Here is a 22,652-nt window from a genome sequence, read left to right as displayed (position 1 = left end):
ACAGTCCCTGAATACCACTCTAGTAGTATAAATCTTTATTCGGTAAAAAATATCACCATAAAAGAACATTTTATACAATTATACATTACTTTGAGTTAAAAGAAAGGGAAATAAAGAACATTAGATAAAACCTAACACAATAAAATTCCCTTGTTAAAAAGGATAAAACCTGCACCTTATACAGTAAGTTGGGTAGTTTTTATGAGCCCCAACCAAACATTCACATCAGTACACTGTTGCATAATGGTTGGAATGACTTAAAAAGCCGTGCTGATCTCACCATATCAACCAGCCAATAGGGGCCAGCTAGCAGTTTGGCGCGGGAGAGTGTTGCTTCATCCTCCTAATACGAGTCAACCATGCACTGCTCAGAAATTTGGCCACCCCGCATACCATAGCAGAGGAAGACGGGTCAGTGGTGAGAACTCGTAGGGCCATTCTATGGCACCTCAAGCCCAACCCCATGCATATTGGTTTCAGCCAAACCTTCCTAGCAACTTTATAAGCGGGGCAGGCAAAAAGTAAATGCGCCACAGACTCCTTTGGAGCCGCACACCCGGGGCAGGAGCGCGGAGAGCCACCAGCGTTAGACCACCCCGAGGTGAACTCGTGCACCGGCAGGATCCCATACCTGAGTTTTAAATAAAGGGCTCTGTCCAGGGGCTTGGCTATGAGATCGAGGAAAGGTTCCAAATTCCTAGTCCATTTAAACTCTAAGAACCTCTCTGTGAGTACACCCCCAACCCCACTGCATGTTGCCTCTGCCTGAACCCAGTCCCAGTATATCTTCTTAACCACTGGTTTAGGAGGTGGCATTTGGCTCGCCCACGCATCCCTCAGGCCCAATTGCACCACCAGCTGCCTCACATTGCTCAACCACCTGACCTTATTATCGATGTCCAGCAAAATTAGTTCGTCCAGCACTGCAGCATAGTTGGCGAGTTCCCTGGTCCTTCGCAGCCGAACCCAAAACAGTAGGGGGCGCAACCGCACTAGGTCTTTAAAGGATCGCCTGGCTAGATCAAGCCACAAAGGAATTAACTGGGTAGAGACAGGAAGAGCCACCAAGTCCCTCATAAACTTGTTTTCTTCTGCAACTAGCTCTGCAACATTTTCGAACCCCCACAGCTCTGAGCCGTATAGTGCAGCCGGGAGGATCTGACCCTCATAGATTGCCATGACGGGTGCCACGGGTTTACTCGTTGACTCCTGATGCTCTCTCAGAGTCACCCCTGACACTCTTTTATGGCTGAGCAACATTTTAGCCAGGTGGTCCTTCCAGTTCATCCGACTATTTACCCGAACCCCCAAATAGTCGAATGAATCTACCAACTCGAAGGGTGCCCCATTGAGTGACAAATTGTTTCTAAATCTTTTGGAGGGTGAAAGAGCCATGAACTTGGTTTTCGAGGTGTTAATAGTGAGTCCTCTATCTGTACAAAAGGTGCTGAATCGATGTAGGAGCCTTTGTAGTCCCACCGGGGATTTGGAGATCAGTATGGTGTCATCCGCGAAGAGGAGAGTGGGGATTCTTTCCCCCGCCAGGGATGGTGCGTCCACCTCTTCCTCTCTCAGATGATCCACCACTCCATTAACGAACAGAGAGAAGAGGGTCGGTGCCATAACGCATCCCTGACGTACTCCCCTCCTCACGGGCACCCTGTCTGTCAACTGGCCCTGGGTGCCCCATCTGATCCTCGCATAATTCCCCTCGTGGAGCCTTACAATGAAACTCAAAAGAAACCCGGGGAAACCCATCTTCTCCAACGTCTCCCACAGCCTTGCTCGAGGGACCAGGTCGAAAGCCGTCTTGAGATCTATGAAAGCCATATAAAGGCTACCCCTTTTGATGGTGACTGACTTCCAATAGATCCCAAAAAAGCGAAAGACCTGGTCCATCGTGCCCACCTTCTGGCGGAATCTTGCTTGAAGGTGGGAGAGGATTTGTTCTTCTTCCATCCAAGCTCCAACCCTTGAGATAATGACCCTGCCAACCACTTTCTGAATCACGTCTATCAGACTGATGGGTCTGTAATTGGCAGGGTCCTCTCTGGCCCCCTTTTTAAACACTGTGACCACCTCAGCGCCCTTCCAAGAATCTGGCACGGGGTGACCCCTGGCGATGAAGTTCATAATAAGGGCTATTAGTTCGGCCCAAGCCCTAGGTTCCTTTATCAAAAGGTCCCCCGGTATCCCGTCCGGTCCGGCCGCCTTCTTCGGGATCAGATGTCTGATGGCCACTACTACCTCCGAGGGCAAAAATGGATCCTCAAGCTCCCTTATAAGTTCCCCTTCTCTACCCCTGGCTGCCGTTAAACAAGGGGCAGCTTCAGTTCCACCATATAGTGCCGAAAAATCATCTACCCATTGCTGACTTGTTATGTGGGTGGCTAGTGGCTGTGTGCTCTGTTGCCTAGCTTTATTAATAAGGTCCCAGAATACCCTTGAATTCCTCATGCTGACTGCACAGGTTAAGTCCTGCCAATATTGTTCCTCCCACTCTCGTTTGGCCTGTGCCACTACCCTTAAGTAGTCCTTCCTAGCCACTCTAACTAGTGAGGGATCTTTTATGAGTAGGGCAGCTGTTAACTCTTGCCTTTTCCCCTTACACTGGGCCGAGTACCAGGGGTTACTAGAAATAGGAGGTCTATTATTAGTTCTACGGCTTTTCCCTTTAGATGAGAAGTATTGGCTCACCTGCTCTATTGTATTTTTGTAGGCTGTATCAAAAGCAATGGGCGGCTCCAGGGCACGTCCCATCCCCTGTTGCTGTGCTACCAAGTCCAAGGTCAGATCTACCACAGGAGATTTTATACTCCCAAGTTGATCTTCCTTTAATTGTGCCTTGTCCCATTTCAACCTGCAGTTGCTATTGTAGGGGACAACCTCTTTGGTTGACCTCAAGGGAGCACTCATCACCCCGCCCTTTGGTTTACCCCACCTAAACTTAGTGCAGAGGAGGTTGTGGTCACTATCCTGTGTAGCCACCACCTCCATATCTATTAGGGCTTTCCACAGTCTAACGTCTAGTAAGATATAATCAATTCTAGACGGACCATTAAGCCTATTGAATGTCATTGCACCAGCCCTGTCGGACATAGTCCTACCGTTAAGTGCTCTTAGATTGTGTACCCTGGTTAGGGCATTAATTTGTATTGCCCTTTCTGACCATTTTCGAATAGGGGGTAGTGACAAGGCTGGGATAGACCATCTAGAGTCTTCCCCCCCCAGTACCCAAGGGATCATCCCCGCTAAGAGGTTCAAACGTGCAGTTAAAATCCCCACCCACAATAATTTTAGCAGAAGGGGAACAATTAGCTATTGCTGAGTCTAGACTCGTTAAGGTTGCTGAGGATGTATCCCCCGGTGCCCCTCTAGCGTAAACATTAAATAATTCAAGCCTACTCCCCTCAGCGTATCCCCTGGAAGAGAGATGTAGGATATCTCTACACGCTGAATCATGAATAATAACGCCCCAATTCAGATCGATTTTGATCCAAACCAGTTGTCCTCCCGCGGGTCTACCCTTCCCACTACTTACTGCGGAGGAAAAGTGTGTAGTATAGCCTGATTTGTGTAGTGGGAGCAGGCTCCAGGTCTCCTGGAATAGGCAAACATCAAACTTCTCGATAAATGTGTGCCATTCCGGTAGAGTCATCTTCCTTGTTAAACCTGCCATGTTCCAGGATAACAGGTGTATAACCCTGTGGCCTATGGGAGCAAAACTAGGAGCCCCCTTACTCCCACTCCTTCCCCCTCCTTAGGCATGGGAATGACATCCACATTGGTAGATGGCTTGGGGGATTCAATGCTACCAACTATGGTGTCTATACACGGTACATCTGTCGTGGCTCTAATGATGCTACTATCCGAGCTTTGGGCTACCAAGGGACCTGTCTGTCTATTATCATTTCCTCTTACCCCCCTTAGTTCCTCGAGATCAGTGCCCTTTGGGTTAGCCATAATTGGTTGGTCACCCCTCTCCCCCATAATCTGTGAACATCAGTCGCAGTCTTCCATACCAGATAGCAATGAGAATCTGTTGCCTGTCTCCAGAGGGGTAAAGGGCCTCAGATGCTCCATTCTAATATTGGTATTTCTATTGTTTCTCTGGGGTGCCGTGATCCAGCCAAAGGGGTCAGCCGCCTGAACGGGATGCTGGCCGTAAGGGGTATACCTATTGCTATATAGTGGAGGAGGGTTAGCATGGGCAGGATACAGCCCATTTGTAAAAGATGGAGGAAGCACCACAGATCTAGGGTAAAAATATGTCAGAGCCCGTGGGGTGATACAATTATCCCCGCTTCCAGTGGGCCAATTTAATATGTAATCCACTGCACGCGGGTCTGTAAAATTGAGGACCACCAGGTCGCCCTCAATATCTTTACATCTGCTACCCAACCAGTTAAGCCGCCTGACATGCACTATCTCCCCGTCGATGTTATGTGAAATGGGCCTATAAGTACGCAACCAGTGCATTATTTTGTTTTTCAATTGAGCATAGCCCTCTCTCTTGTTATCCTCCTTTTTAAAGCTAAATGGGGCCAAAACGGACATCATGCTCCTGGGTTACAAAGCCCCAATTAATCTTGACCCTTGGTGGCCTCACTGCCTAGGACCCCCCCCAGCACCTAAGACTCATATAAAAAGCCTGGGGATCTGGTTAGATTCCTCCCTAGGATTTCACTACCAGGCAAAAAAGGTAGCCGCAACCTGTTACGGGCTGCTGAGAGTCTTAAAAAAAGTGTTAGACCTTCTGCCATTCGAAGCCAGAAGACTGCTAGTCCAGTCGCTGATTATGTCACGGCTGGATTATGCAAACGCCGTCTATATGGGGGCCCCAGTCGGCACCATAAAAATTCTGCAATCTGTACAGAATTGTGCTGCTCGACTGCTCATGAAAGTCCCCAAAAGATGTTCAGCGAAAGCCGCACTTCAATCCCTGCACTGGCTATCCATCAAGGGAAGGATTACATTTAAGACCATATGCCTGGCGCATAAGTCCATCCATGGTGCTGGCCCGCCTATTCTGGATCCCCTCTTTCGTCGCCACCAATCAGTGAGATCTTTGAGATCCAACCAGCGGAACTTGCTGGTAGTTCCCAGGATGAAGCTGGCCCGGATGGGTGGCCGTCGGCTTTCTGTGCGTGCAGCTAAAGAATGGAACGCACTCCCAGATGTCATCAGGCATGAGTCAAACCACCTTGCTTTCAGGAAGCGCTTAAAGACACACCTTTTCCAATAGTGTCTTTATTTTCCTTTGTCTTACAGCGCTGGGATGCTCAAGAGTAGCCATGCGCTATAGAAGAAGGTATTCATTCATTCATCTAATAACGGCGGGACCCCTGTCAAAACGACCACAAAAGGCACCGCTTGTGGAGGTATCTCCACCTGTGGCCTTTTGGTCGCTGGAACTCTGATGCGTCTAGCGCTTCCCTGTTCCTCCCGCGTATTTCCGGTGGGGGTCCTTGTCGATCCCCTCTGGGAAACACCCACTGGCCCTGCTACTGGGATGTTTGGAGGCTTTAGAGGGGGCGATCTTTGGTGTACAAGGTCGGCCCTACCAGGGGGATGTGACTTTGTCTTAGGGGGCTGGGTTGGAGCTATTGGAGCATTGGTAGCGGGTAGCCTTAAGGTGGTTGCAGGCGGAGCAGCCCCAGTCACCTGGACCTTGGCTAAGGTAACCATACTACTTATGGCGGTCTCCAAGATGGTGAGTCTAATCTCAACTTTTTTTATGCTCTCACTAATGGGCAGGAGCAGGGACCGAAGTAAGAATTCCAAATTCCCTAGCGACGTGGCAGGAGTTAATGCATTAGGTAGTGGGTCCCCCGGAGTATTGTCATGGTCTGTGGTGTTTATACCCGAGACCGAAGGAGCCACTACTAGCGGTATTGGCAGAATTGGATGAGTTTCTGGCACCTCCACTGTTGCCATATCAGGGATGGTAGGGGGCTTTGAAACTTTCCCAAAATCGGAGTGGGGGATTTTGGCTTTACCCTGCCCTCCCCATAGCTTTCTTCTTCTCTTACTTGGAGGTGGGCCATGCATCTCTACCACAACTACCTGTTTTGGCTTTGTCTTCCTTGGCTTTACTGCAGTGGGGGTCTGGGTGATTAGATCAACAGCCGTACAACTGAGACTGGGGGGTGGGGGGGAGGCACTTGCAACCTGGTCGGGAGGCAAACAGGGATTGGGAATACAATCCAGCAATAAAGAGGGACGCCATCCTGAGATAATGGATCCTCACTAATGCTTGGAGAGCCTCCCTCCTGGGCGACAAGAAGAGGAGTGGTGTCGATAAAAGGCCTATTTTTCATGTTTTCGATAGAGCGACGACGCTCTGCCCCACGCTCAGCCAAGGAAGTTTCCTTATCACCATCACCCGGGGCCTTAGAAAAATAATTGTCCAAAGTTCCATTTCTAGCTCCCACCACCCTCCCAGTAAGTCCCTCCACAGCCGGCGATGCCATGTCCGTCGCATGTGTCAGGGTCCACAGTTCCTGTACAGCACAGTCGTAAGAGAGTAGGCCCAGCCCAGCCTACACTGGCCTACGAGGGCCTCAGAGGGCCCGCCCTTTGTCCGAGCTTCGCCCCGCGATTCGCCCCGCGCGCGCCCCGCGGCACAGAATGATTAGCCTGGTTTTAATCCTCCCAGGCGTGGGGGCGTGTCCGCTGCGGGAAGAGGCTGCAGGTGTGTTTGGATCTGCCTCGCAGTCCCGCAGCGGTGTGGCGGTGTGGGTGGGTCTGGCAGCACTGCCGAGGAGCGGGTGCCGCGACCGGGAGCCAGGAAAGCAGGAAATCCTCCGGTGATCCTAAAAGTCAATGCCCCATAAGAACTGCCAGTGAGTAGCACCCGCGAAGCGGGTATTGCGAAAAGTTATGCTGGAGCCAGGCGTAGGGGGGTGTCCGCTGCGGGAAGAGGCTGCAGGTGTGTTTGGATCTGCCTCGCAGTCCCGCAGCGGTGTGGCGGTGTGGGCGGGTCTGGCAGCACTGCCGAGGAGCGGGTGCCGCGACCGGGAGCTAGGAAAGCAGGAAATCCTCCGGTGATCCTAAAAGTCAATGCCCCGTAAGAACTGCCAGTGAGTAGCACTCTTGTTCCATGTCTTTGAATGAAGCTTGCAATGGCCTTGCAATTCCAAATTTGTACCATGTCTTTGAAGGAAGCTTGCACTGACTGACCCAGAAGTACAATACTTGTTCAATGCCTTTGAAGGAAGCTAGCACTGAATAGCCGTGCGGTACCACAATTGTTCCAGGTCTTCGAAAAAACTTGCCCTGTCCTGCAGTACCATACATGTTCAGTGTCTTTCAGGGAAGATTGTGATGCTCTTAACCAGTGCTGGTTGTCTTATGCATGTAAGCCAAGAACTCCTGTGCTCCTTTACTTTATCTATTTCTGTGTGTTATTGGTCTGACCAAAAGGCTGCTTAAGCTGTCTCACCAGCCTCACATGTTTGCAACAATAATACATAATCTTGCTTAGAGAAAATGGGCTTTGGGTAAGCCTACTTCAGTTATTCATCAGACAGTGTTTCATTCACATATTTGTTCAGCTCTTCAGAACAGCATACACACAATTGGGCAGTGGATCAGTCCTCTTCAGGCATTGGCTTTGTTGCCAATGTTTGCTCTGCCTAGTATAAAACCGCTGGTCTTTAGGATGTCATGCAGTCTGAGTAACAGTATTTTGCCTATTAACTCTGTGATACTCATCCTCCAGAGATATTTCCTTTAAATGTATCCCCAACAGCTCATGCAAATGCAGGCTAGTCTTAATTTAGAGTACAAGCAGCTGGGTTGTCATTGCTACTGGACCACAGCTTTCTAATGCCGAGCACCAGGTGTCACTGCTGCAAGCTTCAAAATCATGCCACTATCTATAATTCTATTCTGCATACTCAGCATACATGTTTGCTGTTCCAAGCTGGCAGACCAGTGTGAAGCTATACGATTTATTCGTTTTTATTAATGCACATGCCCTCCACATTTCATTGCAATTATTTTAGTTTTTCTTTATTTATTTTAGGATATGCCTATACTACAAAGAAAACAACTGCTTTGCTTTTTAGAAGGCAAGTGAGACAGTTTTTGATGCAAAGACCCTTCCCCGCAAAAATCAAAAAAAGATCAGACTCACTCAGTCTGCAGTGCTGTTCCAAGCGTGGCTAATGGGAGATTAGATATCCTCAGTGGACATTCAGGCTTCACGGTAGTTTACCTCAACAGATTGAATTGCACTAGTGATCCGATGCACCAGATACTCAACTAGTGCCTTCAGTGCTCCAGCTATCCAAACTCTGCTCCTTGCTAGTGATGGTGCACCTGTGTGAGCAGTGTACTTGTGTGGGTGCATAATAGCTGCTACATCTAGTGATTGCATTGTGAGGGGTGTGCCGGTGAGAATGCAGAATTTACATTGTCTTTTGTGATTTAATTGCCTGTGATTTCCAGGTTGAAAATTGTGCATGTGTGAGTACAGAGTGGGCATATGCCTGTGTGAGTGCAGCATGAGGACGTGCCTATTTGAGGGTAAAAGTGTGAATGTTGTGTCTCTTCATGTTATGTCTTTGTGTGCATGCACTTTACAAGGGCCAAACCTATTTCTTTTGTTAATTCTTTTTAGGAATATGACTTTGACTTGCAGAAATACAGTGCAGTGAGTGCAAATACAATAGTGTGTGTATGAGAATGGTAGTTAGTTTTGAAATGGCAGGTGCAGAGTCTGTCGAAGGAGGTTTCAGGAGTGTCGGGACAGCTGACAGACTAAGATGCCACGCTAGTGAGGGGGCCCAGTTACTTTTCCTGCAGGGTGCATGCCAACCTAGCTACCCCACTGTCAGGTCCCATATTAGTAGTGGCTGGAAGAATCCTTAGAGCGCAATGATTGGGGTATCCACTGCCAACTTTCCTTTATCGGTTCACTATTAGTAACTTAGGGAAAACTTGATAAGTCTTCCAAGAGAGAATGCCTGGACCCTGCTTCAAAGGAAAGAGCTGACTGCCTGCTCAGAAGGAGCCTGGAAGTGTCCTTTCATTAAGAAGAAGCTACTCTGAAGGAGATGGGGTTGTGAAGGAGCCGGTGCTAGATGAGTTTAAGCTGCTGCTCTGAGGCCGCAAGAGACCTGCACCACTGTGTGAGAAGTGAGGTCTGGAATAAGCATGAGCGGATTTCGCTGGTTCACGATCCGCGTATTTGCGTATTTGCGTATTCGCGAATCCGCGAATTTGTGGATTTGCGGGTTTTTGCGGATTTTTTTAAAATGGGGGGGTCTTCTGTGCGAGTTCAAGTGCCTCTTGTGTGTATAAATGGTCAGAGACCGATCAGAGCAGCAGATGAAGAGAAGGATGCTCCTGGTCACAGGAACAGCACGAGGATTGCGCTCGTGAAAGTCAAGGATACAAAGGCCTCTATCAAGCATCACAGCTGATTTTCGACGGTTAGATTTGGGAAGAAGGCACACCTGCCCAGCCTCGACGACGCTCACGATTGTTTTTGGGCTGATGAATGAGTCACTGAATTTGAGCTTCAACTAGTTCCAGCGACCATGTGTGGGTTACTATGCAATCGCCCCGAAGGGCGCAGGGGTCCCTTTAGTGAGCTGTCCATCATAGTGGGTAAATGGCGGGAAGACGGTGCACACCGCAAGTGTGTGAGCGGGGCCAAACGGGCGGGGCTTCCATGCGAGTTCACATGCCTCTTGTGTGTATAAAAGGTCAGAGACCGATCAGAGCAGCAGATCAAGAGAAAGAAGCTCCTGGTCACAGGAACAGCACGAGGATTGCGCTCGTGAAAGTCAAGGATGCAAAGGCCTCTATCCAGCATCACAGCTGATTTTCGACGGTAGATTTGGGAAGAAGGCACACCTGCCCAGCCTCGACAACGCTCACGATTGTTTTTGGGCTGATGAATGAGTCACTGAATTTGAGCTTCAACTAGTTCCAGCGGCCATGTGTGTGTTACTATGCAATCGCACCGATGTGCGCAGAGGTCCCTTGAGTGAGCTGTCCATCCATCATCCTGTAACTATTTTAGGATGGCGCCGGCAAGCTGCCAGCGCCATCCTAAAATAGTTACTAAATTAGCTTCATCAGGAAGCACTAATAGATAAAATAGAGCAGGTGCTCGAGCACCTGCTTTATTTTATCTATTAGTGCTTCCTGTTGAAGCTAACTGAAGCTAACTTAGTAACTATTTTAGGATGGTGCTGGCATCTTGCCGGCGCCATCCTAAAATAGTTACAACTTCAAGCTTGAAGGCTTGAACTTTTGCCCCCGTATCCGCCGCTTGCGGATTCGCGGATTTTCGGTAAATTCGCGGGAGTTCGCGGATTGCGGATTTACCGAAAATCCGCGAGCGGAACGGATTTTGAGCTCACACCTAGTCTGGAAGTCTCTGGTTTGTCCACACAGCATGGCAACTGCATTGATGCCTAAACGAGAAGGGTGACATTGAACTTATCCAGGAGTTGGCCTGTAGTACAAGGAAGCCTTTAAGCACTGGAAGCAGGTGACCTTCTGTGGTTGAAACAACAAAGGCATACCTGCCCAAGAAGAGATCAACCTAAGCAGAGTGAGCGCATTAGCCAGAATAATCACAGGTACGAACTAGGGTGTGCCTGAACTTGTTTGGGATGTGGATTTTGTGACTGGACACAAGGAAGAATCTCAACCACAGTCTCACTGTGACCAGAAGACCCGTGCTCCTCCCCCGCAGAGCCTCCTCTCGACTGGTGAATTGCAGGCACCACCACTCACCTTGAAATCGGTGGGGCTATAGTGAGAACCACCATAGCTCCTCTTTGTGAGTTTTCCATGATGCACAACACATAGAATGGTGCAGCCAACCCTGACTAGCAAACACTGCAGGTGTGAATTACAGACAAACTCAGCTCTTCGAACTACTTCACTCTGGACAGTAAGGCACACTGATATTGCAAGCTTGGATAGGTGGGTTAAGTGTACACATATATGGGGTGACAAACTAACTGTGATTGGTGGATCACAGGAGCTGCTGTGATAGACCTGCTGAGATTTCCTGCCCCTAAACCCCTCCTCCCAGGCTTGGCCAAGGGCCGATGTACAGTACCCTTACATACGGTTCCTGAGATTGCCATGGGAACTGTTTGTGTTATTGCCTTTGTGAAATACCATCTGTTTGTTTATTACTTTAAGTGATTCAATTGTGTGTGTCAGTTTAAAGTACCAGCTGGATAGTGAATTATTAATTGTTATCTAATGTACCACACACCACATCCCTGGGTAAGCCTTGGACTGCTTGACTTTGATACCCTGAGAGTCAAGTGCTAAAGTGGTTGACTTGATGAGCAGTTTGAGGTTCAGAATCATGGGTAAGCCCTGGGAGACTAGTGGTAAACTGCTCTGAAACACCTGAAATTAGCAGAGTAACACCTTATTGCCTGAGGACTCTTGTAAAAAAGTTACCATAGGTGGTCTTCTGTTAGTGCTGCTTAACGTGAAAAGAAGGTGTTAAGGTTAAATATACATATTTCAAGTACATACACTACCACCTACAAACAAAATAGAAGTTCCGAAAGATACCTCTGCTTTACAATTATGTTTGCTAACTTGAAATTTATTGAGAGATACTGTTCTACTCCATAGTCATTCTTTGTACTCTCATCTTCCAAACATAAAGAAACAACTACTCCCACTTGTAATCCCCATTTAAAGCCATTACTTTTAGACAGAGATTTTCATTTGCACTTTTTTGGTGGAGCAGTAACTGTTGTTCTTAGCTTTGATGGAATGTATTGTCTTCCACTAATTTACTTGTTTGAGAGTTTGTCATGTTGTGAGTGATGCTTTAAGTTGAACCTATTTGTGCAAGATGTGGTTTAATTGTGTGTGGTTATTTTTTAGTTGGCAAATATCACAAAGGTACACGAGTCTGAGGCTTTAATTATAACTATACAATGCTAACACCTCAGACGACACACCAAAACTTGTTTCAACTAGATATGAAATGTTCTTATAACATCACTATTAGGCTACTTTTTCCATTCATGCTTATCAAGAAACTGGAGTCCAGTATCAACTAGGGGTTAGGGAAAGGGGTGAGCACATAGTGCAACATATTAATACACAACAACTGCTTATGGTCTGTAACAAAGATTAAAACTGCAAACACTTTATGGCAGCTCTCAGTAATTTTTGGCCATATATGGGAGTAAAAATAGAGGCAGGGGAGTTTTGTTTTTCTGTATAGCTCAGTCATCACAGGTGCAGGCTCAATTTGGATCACCATCCAAGGCTTCTTTATTCTCTGTCATTAAATCTAGATCCTCACAAGCTGTGGTAAGTTGTGCAAAAAAAGTGAGTTCTGCAGTTATGCACAACTCACAGCCTGGCAAGAGGCCAGAAGGATGTGTTCACCCCAGGAAACAACATGCTTTTTGAAATCCTGCCCTTTTTTCTTGGCTTCCCACAATCTCAAATCTGTCCCGAGAGCTTCCGGGACAAGGTCAGGCTTCTGCTGATCCTCCACATCTGCAAGGGTCGTGCCCTTTTTAGTTTATTCAGAAGGATCTCTCTTGGGGGGAAGGATTCATGCAGGGAGGCAATGCAATATGTCTCTGTTTTTTAATTAATTACTGTAGATTGTTTGTGCCCCCTTTCATGGAGGTTGAGGGTTTAAGTATCTTAAAGGCATAACACATTGTAGCAAGTATGTGGAAGTTTATGTCCAAGGATTGGATCTTAGCCTTCCCATTTTTAAAAAGGGGAATGAACAACTCTTTAGTTTTGGTATCCCATAGTGATCAGTTTTTTTTAATAAGAGAATTTAGAGTTTTAAAATAGAATGTGTCTTTTGTTATAAAAGATTAGTTTTAATCCTACCCAGTCAAAAGTTATCATACGTTTTGCTTTTCAGAGTCTCAGAGGGGCTGCAAGAACTCTGGTTGTGGTTTTTGAGAGTATGCTTGAATAAGTTGCAGAGCGAGGATGGCTGAGGGGAGGTCATAGCCCATAGGTATTATTACCTACATCCTCAAGTCTAATATGATCGCTTTTGTTTTGTTAGATATGCTAGGTGGTGGGATCTGGTGATAGCATTGATGGTTCAATTTGTAAAATAATTTACAATTATAGAAAAGGGTCAGCGCACAAATTTCCATTCAAGTATAATTTGGCGTTCTTTAAAGGGATAAACACCTTAATATACGTTTACAGCTAAAGGCATATACCACATTGGAAGATAATTTAATATAATATACGATAATGCAGTATAATTCAAATCCAGCTCACAGTCTTATACATAGCTCTATCTTTGATTTACACGTGGGGAAACAGTTTACAACTGAGAGTGGCACCAACGTTTTACCATACAATTCAAGGACAGCATACTATCTGAGAAATACAGCAACACAATATTGATAATAATACTATAAGTAAGAACAGTCAACTACAAAATGCAAATACATTCCACTTTAGACTCTGGGTCTGATATAAATGTTAGAGGCCCTTCATTACCTTGCAACAGGAGAGTTGCATATTGTGTAAGACTCATGTAATATATGTAGAGTGAAGTCTGACCCTACTAAGTATAATTTAAATGACCTCTACTTAAATGTATCTGCATACTTTCTGGCAAAGATGTGTTTTGCCTTCGTATTAAGGTAAACATTAGCATCTAGATAGTTATGTAGCAAAATAACAATGGGTGTTTAGAATCATCAATCCAATCACAGGTGTTCATTTAGAGTTAAACATGTTTGTTATAATAGTAGAGGGACTACAGACTTGCTCCTTAGTATTGTTTCTGTATCACAAGCAATTGAATGTTTCCACAGTGATTAGGTATTATGACTACCCCCCTACCTTCATGTTACCCAATCGTGCTCAAGCAGGGAGCTACCTTATTGCTGTCGCTCGAGCAATGTTGCACTTATGGAGGAAGAAATTGATACTCTTGATTGTTAAAAGTCAGGGATGCAAGAGTGAAGAAAGTACTTGTTTAACTCCAGATTGCAGCCTCTCCTAGCTCCCTTCAATTTTGGCTTTCGTTTTAATTTTGGTGAACACAACACACGTGTCCCTATTAATGCCACATGTCTATTTATCCTTGCTTATGTTCACCGTTTGAGCCAGTTTCGTAATGACATGATATTTGTATTTTTTCTACATTTTAAGGGAGTGAAATACTTTGATATATTTTAGTCTTGAGTCTACAAGCTGTAATCTTGGAATTCAGAGTCATAACATCTAACTTAGACATGTTGGATGTATATTATCTTCAGTTAGTTTTTTCTATATACTATAGTGTAGCTGTTCTACTTTTCTTTCTTGGATACTTTGAAAGCCAAAAGACAGTTGGCTTTTGAATGGGTAGTTTGATGATCTGCTTTTGTAAAAACTAAAGCTTCAAAATTTTATAACAATGACTTGTTTAACCTATACTTATAGTCCTCTCTCTCTCCCCATAGATTAAAATCACCCATGATGATATATGGCCTAATTTATATTTCATCGGATGGCCTGTTGTTCCACCAGTGGGGGCGGAATAGATTTTTCCATCCCCTTGGTGGAGAGACCGCCCACCAAACTAATAAATGAGTGCCAAACTAGCGGTCATTTATAAAGCATTGACATAAACCTCAGTCATGGCGGTTCCTGTCAATGCTGTTTGTTGCAGGGCTCCGGCTACATGACTGAGCGCTGCACAAAAATGTTCTTTTTAATTTTCAAAAACGAGTCCCTGAAATGGGATTTTCTTTTTGAAAATGAAAAAGAAAAAGCCTACCTCATGAGTTATCGCCCATGGTGAGGGGGTGCATTCTTTTTACTGTCAGTTACTGCCAAGGTCTGCCTGGCGGTGACAGATAGTAAAATAATGCTAATATGTCCGCTTATCCTAATTGGGTGGATAGACACATAGCCATTTCTCCAACAGCCCTTATTCTGTCTGGCCGTCCGAGAGGTTTGTCTATGGCGATGACGGTGTGATCACCGCCGTAGCCAAACCTATGGTCAGCCTGCATCTAAATCATGCGAGCAAACCATTATCTTGGCAGTAAGCATACCGCATTGCTGTTGCGATGGAGTATGCTTTTTTAATACATTTTGTAAACATTCTTTATTGAGTGGTCACAGTTTGTAGGTAGAAGAATAAGTAACTGTCAATTGTTGCCATCATGAACATTGTCAATGAGGGAAAAAGCATAGACCACACAAGCATATCTTTAATGGAATAATTTACATGAGACGATATCGAAGAGCGAGTATGTGCACTCAATCCATCTATGGGAGTCACACACAGCAAAATTATTTCCTAATGACCAAATAAACAGTGATAAAGTCATAGGAGTAATCCCCCGCAACGGAGTATGCTTAGCCGCAAGATATAAATCGGGGCCTTAACCTGGCTCGACAAAAGTAATAAGCTACTCAACTTCAAAAATTCTTTCTTAGATATGCCTTCATTTTAATTTGGAAGTCTGTAGAGATTTGGCAAGTTTATCGTTTTTTTTCTAAGGGCCCGATTTAGAGTTTGGCAGATGGAGTTTGCTTCATCAGGATGGTGGAGGAATGTACCTCTCTTATCCTGAGGCACCGCTGCCCTCCAGTTTTAGAGTTGGCTGCCGGTACTGTGGACAGCTGTCTACATTGCTGGGAACAGTTGTCATGACTGTTCCTTTCAATGCAGGAAACCATGGTACTATCAAACAGGACAGTCAGCAGTCAAACTTTTCATAAGTTGTACTATTTTTAACAAACTCCCAAAATGGGAATTGAAAAACAAAAAACTAATGCCCGGCACACACTGGGAGTTTTCAACTGGGATGTGGGGGCCATTATTTGTTTTTTTTCTTGTATGTTACCACAAGGTTTTTCCTGGTGATGATGGAAGGAAGAAAATACTTTACACCATTCATCCTGAATATGGTGGGTGGTATCCTTCCTCTGTCAGCTCCTATTCTGTGGGGCCAAAGTATTATTTTGACAGTGCTGCCAGTGTCGCTGCCAACAGAATACTTTTGGTCTGCCTCTCTCTAAAAGAGCCAAGTGGACCAAAAGTTTAGCGGACGGGGTACTCTGTTGTGTTTGTGATGAAGTACCCTGTCTGCAGGTCCTGAGTTACTAAGGTTAGCCATCAACATTTCAATTGTCCTACAGTGGGAGGTTTTAAGCTGTATGATTTGAAAGTTACTTGAGCACTCTGTCCTGTCTGTCAGTTTATTTTGTTTAAAACGTAGCTGAACCTAACAGAAGCAGAAGTACTTTGGTATGCCCAGGGTTTTTTTTAACCATTTTTCTGTAATGTCAAAAGATTTTTTGTTGGTATAGAATTTATTAAAGCCATTTTGAAAGTGAAGTTTCTTAAAGCTCAAGTTTGTTTCATTAATACTGAAAATCTGCTTCTACCTATCTCTTAGTTAAGCATGTTCATATTTTGCAGCAAAGTCCAGCACTCATAAGTATCTGATCTTTATTGAATAACATATCAATGAGTATTTGCCACAATGGTCCGATTTCGTAGTAGTGAAATGTGTTGGTGTGTGAGGGTTGACAAATGTGGCGTTTTCTATTGGTGGCGAGGGTTAACATAAATTTGTGTCAGTAGTGTTTTTCAAGACTGAAAAAGTGTTCAACGCATATAAGCACCAAATTGTACAGGTATAAATCCGTTCTAGTCATTTATATTTTAACTCAAGCACTTTGAGAAAACGTGTAGCATAATATAGCAGTTTCCTTCAGAAATTGCTGCTGTTCTTTGGAGTAGAAATTTAGACAGCATTTTGACCGGGAACTTTCCCATAGCCAATAGCTGCCAAATACTGCCACTTTAAACTGTACTTGATGGCTTGTGAGGGAATTTCAGATTTTGGAATTGTGTGATATGGGCAGCTAGAAGCAGCTGAGTGACAAAATCCAGTGAAGAGGTCACATGCGTCACCAGGAATGGGAGTTCACAGAAGGACAACCAGAGGCTCCCTCAGAAGTTGGATATTGATTTATAGACTTGATGTGGTACAATGCATCCTTCTAAAAGAAACTGTGCTGTCCTACATGCCCTCAACACATGGAACATGTTGCCCAGCTGAGTGTATCTTGAGCACCTGGCCTGTGTTTCTGCTTATAAGACTCCTAACCTGACCAGTGTGAGTTTTCCTATATGTAGGATATGCAGGAATGATGTTGAGCCCTTCCAAGCACAGGTATATATCTAGTGCCATTCTTACAGATAGGATTCTAGCAGTTTTATCTCCCAATGCTTACTTCATTTTTGATGCCCATAATTCAATAAAAAGTAAAGGTGGTAGTTTGTTATTTATCACACTCTGCCCTATGCCTACTGCAGTTTATCTTCCTTCCATTGATAAACTACCACTTTGGGACCTATGTTACCTGCACATGTGCAATTGCACCACATTATTTTGATTGTTCATTCAATTGCCATTGGAACATCTACGTGGATTTTAAAAGTATTGCGTTGTCTATAGTGATTGCATTTAGCCTGCGACTCTATCCTTTAAAAGCAACATTTTGATTATTGATTGTGTTTTTAAATTGTTATACTATAAAAAAGCTTTTAGATGTAGGGTAGTAAACTGAATACAGAAATCTAAATTGAGCAAAGATGGGTGTATAATGTGGGTATATAAACAAAATGCCCATACAAAGTGCCAGCTGCTCTGTCAATATGATATTAGACAGACTGTCTATAAGTCGGTGTGTTTCGTCCATGCTGAGCCATGGCTTTCAAATGATCAGTAAACATGGAGCACACATGTCGCTGTTGATAGGCTGTCATAAGGTAATCCTCTACTTTACTTTTACAGCAAAGAAACAATCCAGTTTAGAGGAGCCGCTAACTAGTTGTGCTTCCTCCGGTCCAAGTAGGGGCCTCAGCTTCAAGGAAGAGAAGGTACAAACAGAGTGCAGGTATGGAAATCTTGAGTTGTTTGACAAAGACAAATGTAAGTAAGCAATTTCAGGACCTTTTATCAAGAGCTTAAAAATATTTAATCCTAGCTCATAAGTAAAGCACAGTGGCATCCGTTAAGTGTGACTTTGTAAATTGTTGAAAATATCTCTGCAAACTGACGGATGTTGGCTATAATCTCCATAGATAAACGCAAACAACTAACCTTCTGATGTAGGCATGTTTTATACTTGTCTTTTATAATACTTTACACTTACAGACAAGGCGGGACACAAGAATACTCTTTATTTTTCTAACGTTCTATGTTGTAAGATCTTCATTGATGGTCATACAACTACAATATTTGCACTTGCATGTGGGGGTCCCAGAATACTTTAAAACATATCAATAATTTCTTTATATGATGGAACTATGTCTTTTTTTTAAATGCAGATACACATATTGCAGCATATTAAAGATAGATTCTTTTGAATTTTAAATATTTTCTTTTCCAAAATGATGTCCAATTAAACACAAATAAGGAAACAGTGCTGTACAAATCCTAACCTATCTGACTAGCGAAAAAGGAAAATGCAAGCACAAATTAAAGGAAAAGGCAACTAGAGAGGCATCATCCATAAAGATGTAGAAAAACAAAAAACGCTTGTTTTTAGGAGCCTGCAGCTACCATATCACATCATGCTCTTTACTGGCAAGTGCTCCACAGCCTCATTTCTTTTTCTGGCTCGTGGGAGAAGGTTCTCACAACACTGACAGAGTTTTTGGCATATTTTTTTAGAGGATTATTCCCTATTACCAAAGCTTTTTTGGATTCTCTCAGCATGTTTAACATCTGTGAGTATTCCCTACCTTGTTTCATGATTAATTTCAGTAATATTGGCTGGGTCTTTTCACTCCGCTTTCATCATACCTTCATTGTTTGTGAAAAGCCCCTTATAGGAGGGAGAAAGGTGCAAGTAATTGACACAGTATATGTGATTTGTAGTCCATCTTCACTCTCAGTGGAGGACTGCTAATTTTGTCAAAATCTTTTTCGAAAATGAAACTGAACGATACCAAAGACCTGAGAAACAACAAGGTGAAGAATTGGCTTGATAGAGCTAGGGATGGGTTCCTTCCACTGTGTCTCAGTTCTCAACCCATCAGAACTCTCACTGTGGTAGATCCTATTCATGATCTGACGACTCTACTCTTTATTGAGGTCAATCACGGTACCAGCATGCTCGCCATCACAAAAAGGTACAGCATCAGTCAGGATGTTGATTTTCAAGCAAAAGCACTATTCAGCATCAAGGGAGCCATCATCGTCCGGGCTTCTTTCCTATTCAAAAACTCTGAGATGACCTAGTGCTGATGCTTTCTAACTGATGTACATTTCACGTAACCCTGCTTCATGGAATTTAGCCATTCTGAGGCAGAGGTCGGTGTCTGCATACATGAGAACTTTCACTTTCACAACTCTCTCTTTTCATACAATTGATCTGTTATGTTCGTCCGCAGCGCTGGGACGCCCCATTGCTGGGATAGCCATGCACTATACAAACTAACCTAACATAACATAACATAACATGGCTGCTGCTCAACCTGCATTGGTTTCTGTTGCTGTTCCAGTGCTTCCAACAATACAACCAGAACCTCCACATGGTGTAGCCTGATTTGGTTCCCTATCAGTCCCATTAATCATCAAACACTTGACCCTCTTCTGCCTTAGTGTAGAAGAAAGAGAACCCCATCTCCAATGCCTCCTAATGCAGATACTTACACAGACTCTGAATTCCTGTTCCACTTGATGCTGACTAATGCGGGGAATGAGATTTTGATACCTTTTCTGATTACTTAGATACCTATCTCATTCATCCAATTTTGGATCGATTATTGACTGTCATTGAGTAAAAGGCAAACCCACATGAGTTAAATCAACCCCATAGACTGACGCAACTCTGAAGAACCACTTACGACTGGTAAAGTTTAAAAGTTTAATATAAAATCAGAGTTAATTGCATATACAATCCTCTCAAGATAAGATTCAACAAGTATACAGGAACTAAAAGGAACATAAATTCCCTAAAGAATCTTAGTCTACAAAAGAATACAATCAAAACCAATTCCAGAATTAGCAAATTGAATAGCATAGACACAAAGTGGATCTGTTGCGTCATCTAAAAAGGAAAAACAAGTTAAATCTGTCCCTACTCTATGCTAAGTGACATCCTTACTCTGCAAGTTCTTTACCTAAAAAGGTGTCAGCAGTTTGACTTCCAAAGAAGTTCAAACTTCCTTAGTCTCTGATGGAATTCTATGTCGAGAAGCAGTACCCTTTCTGCCTACCCATAAGCTCTCTAAGGGTCCTCGGCCTACTGCTCTCTTGCGCTCTGCTCTTTCTTTCTGACTCCTCAGGCCATCTGCGCTAACTTCTCCCCGGGGTGCTGTCCCTAAATACAAATCACAGTATGGGTGGAACGCCCCTTCGACGCCCACCACGTACACATTTCACATGATCTCATTCTGGGTTTTCCATAGCTTCATCTCTTCGCGTCGTCCGTTAAGTTGACCTTGCTTCTTAGGCGCCATCTTCGTCATCTTGCTGGTAACCTCATGACATTCCAGTTGACACTTTCAGAGGAAAGTCTATCACCTCAACAAAACTCTATTCATTACCGTTGTGATTATAACCTCGTTCGGTCCTGTGAATAGACATTTAGAAACAAGACCCCAAATTCCAAGCGTCCCTTATCTCACTTAAGCCATAAACTTCGTCCAGCAATGTCACTTTAAATTTAACAAGACCTTTGACTCTTGTCTCGCACGTACAGATCAAAGCTATCCCCTATTCCTGTGAGCCCACTAAATTACATGCAGCGGACTACACTCTTGCGAACCCTTGGTCCGTTAGGTTAAAATCACATATGACCACACTATTCTAAAATTCCTACAAACTCTTCTACACGGTATGACTTTTAACACACATATATATATATATATATATATATATATATATATATATAATCGAATTAGCAAATCATTGATTTTAAGCAAATTCATGTTACATAAAATACAACGTTATACTCTCGTTTCTTACACAGTGCTATATAGTCTGCACATTTCTTTGCTTTACATTTCACCGCTTTCTCCGTCTAATGATTACATACGTATTTTCAATTTAGCACGTTCTACTGTTCTTTAAACATTTACACATTTCTATATTAGACCACTATATATATATACGGTCTTTCTAATGCATATTCTAAAGTGAATACAGATACATTTCTTATTACGTAAGTTACATCGGCTAACTTCTACGCTACAAGTGCTATTTCACGTTACAACTTCTAACTTTGTGCGATATGCTTGTAAATATGGTACGGACATGTGTTTCATTCAAATTGCGCTCTCTCAGTTCCCCCCTTTGATGACCTCTAGGGGTCATCACAAATTTCAATTTGAATGACACTTTACACAGAACTAGTTACAAGGTTCCCCCTTTTTATCGTTTCGAGAGCTCTTAAACTTTTATACTGTTGATCTTGTAAAGCAGCTAATCTCCTTTCTTGCTCTCTCATGGACCTTTGTAACCGGTTTGACCTATACCATTTGTACAGTCTCACTAAACCCAACAATGTGATTATGCAAATTAATATTATTAAAACAGGTTTCAATATATACCAAATAACGCTTTTACCAAGATTGGCAAACCAATTTCCAACCTTTCCCATTCCATGACCTACTTTCTCCCAAACATTTACTTTTGTTAAATCTTCGATTTCTCTATGTATCTCTGTAATGTTCCGTATGACTTTCTCAAGTGGTTTTGAATTGTCTGGAATGTAAGTACAACATTCCTGGACCTTCAAAGCCTTGCAAACTCCGCCCTCTTTCGCTAGCAGAACATCTAAAGCAAGACGGTTTTGAAGAACCATTGCCCTAATCGACTGCATCTCTCCTTCTACTAGCATCAATGACCTTGCAGTACTAGCAGACAATCTATCCACAACTGTAGCTAGTCTCCTGATCTTAACATCATTAAGTATTAAACCTAAAAGAGGCAACATTGCTCCAAATATGTCTCCAACTACTTCAGCATCTCCTACTTCCCTTTTCGCTCTTTTCAAAGCCTTTCCTTCTATGATCTCTAAATCCTTTGCATGATATATTTTTGGGAAGACAATTGCCAAATAACACGAACCATACCAATTGTCAGGCAGTTTTACATAGGCATTTCTTCCACATACAAAATATACATTAGGAATCGCTTGCATCCCTTTCATGAAATCTTTCGTATAATACTCTAACCGAAAAGCATGTTCGCAATTAACTTCACCTACAAATACACTCTCATAATATGTCTTGCTTCGAGTTAAACATAACTTTCCTTTCTGCGTTCTATCCAAAGCTATTGGACCATTGCTACCCTTCCTTTTGTGTGCTTTTTCCTCTTCGGTCCAATCAGTTTTCCACTGTCCTGACATTTTTAGAATCTTCTGCCTCCTGTACCGGTCATCTACTTGTCCAATGAATTTCTTCTCAATTTCTGACACTTTGCAAGTCAAATTATTTCTGCGTGCATATGAAGTGTCTAATGTATCCCAAGGAAGAAAGAATTTTGCTAATCTATCTTCCTTTTTGTGATAGTCCCACTTATTCATTTGTTTATAATTCGGGACTTCAGGCAGTACCGAATCATAATTTGAAAAGTAGTACTCAAACCCTTCTCTACCATAAAATATACTAAGCAATAAACTACATG

At 43.7% G+C, this 22,652-nt stretch overlaps 1 protein-coding gene across 2 annotated transcripts in view; it reads left to right on the top strand.

Moving 5' to 3' along the window:
- The window catches only part of ARMC2 (armadillo repeat containing 2), a 553,174-nt gene that overhangs the window by 107,673 nt on the left and 422,849 nt on the right, over positions 1–22,652 (top strand). For both annotated transcript variants that reach the window (XM_086926679.1, XM_086926680.1), the window contains exon 5: positions 17,805–17,907. In XM_086926679.1, the coding sequence (XP_086782805.1) occupies positions 17,805–17,907 (103 nt within the window). The remainder of the gene's footprint in view (positions 1–17,804; positions 17,908–22,652) is intronic.

This window comes from Lissotriton vulgaris, chromosome 6, assembly GCF_964263255.1.
Source record: "Lissotriton vulgaris chromosome 6, aLisVul1.2, whole genome shotgun sequence".
NCBI lineage: Eukaryota > Metazoa > Chordata > Amphibia > Caudata > Salamandridae > Lissotriton > Lissotriton vulgaris.
The sequence above is the reverse complement of the archived record's forward strand: the minus strand, read 5'-3'. Positions and strand labels throughout refer to the sequence as shown.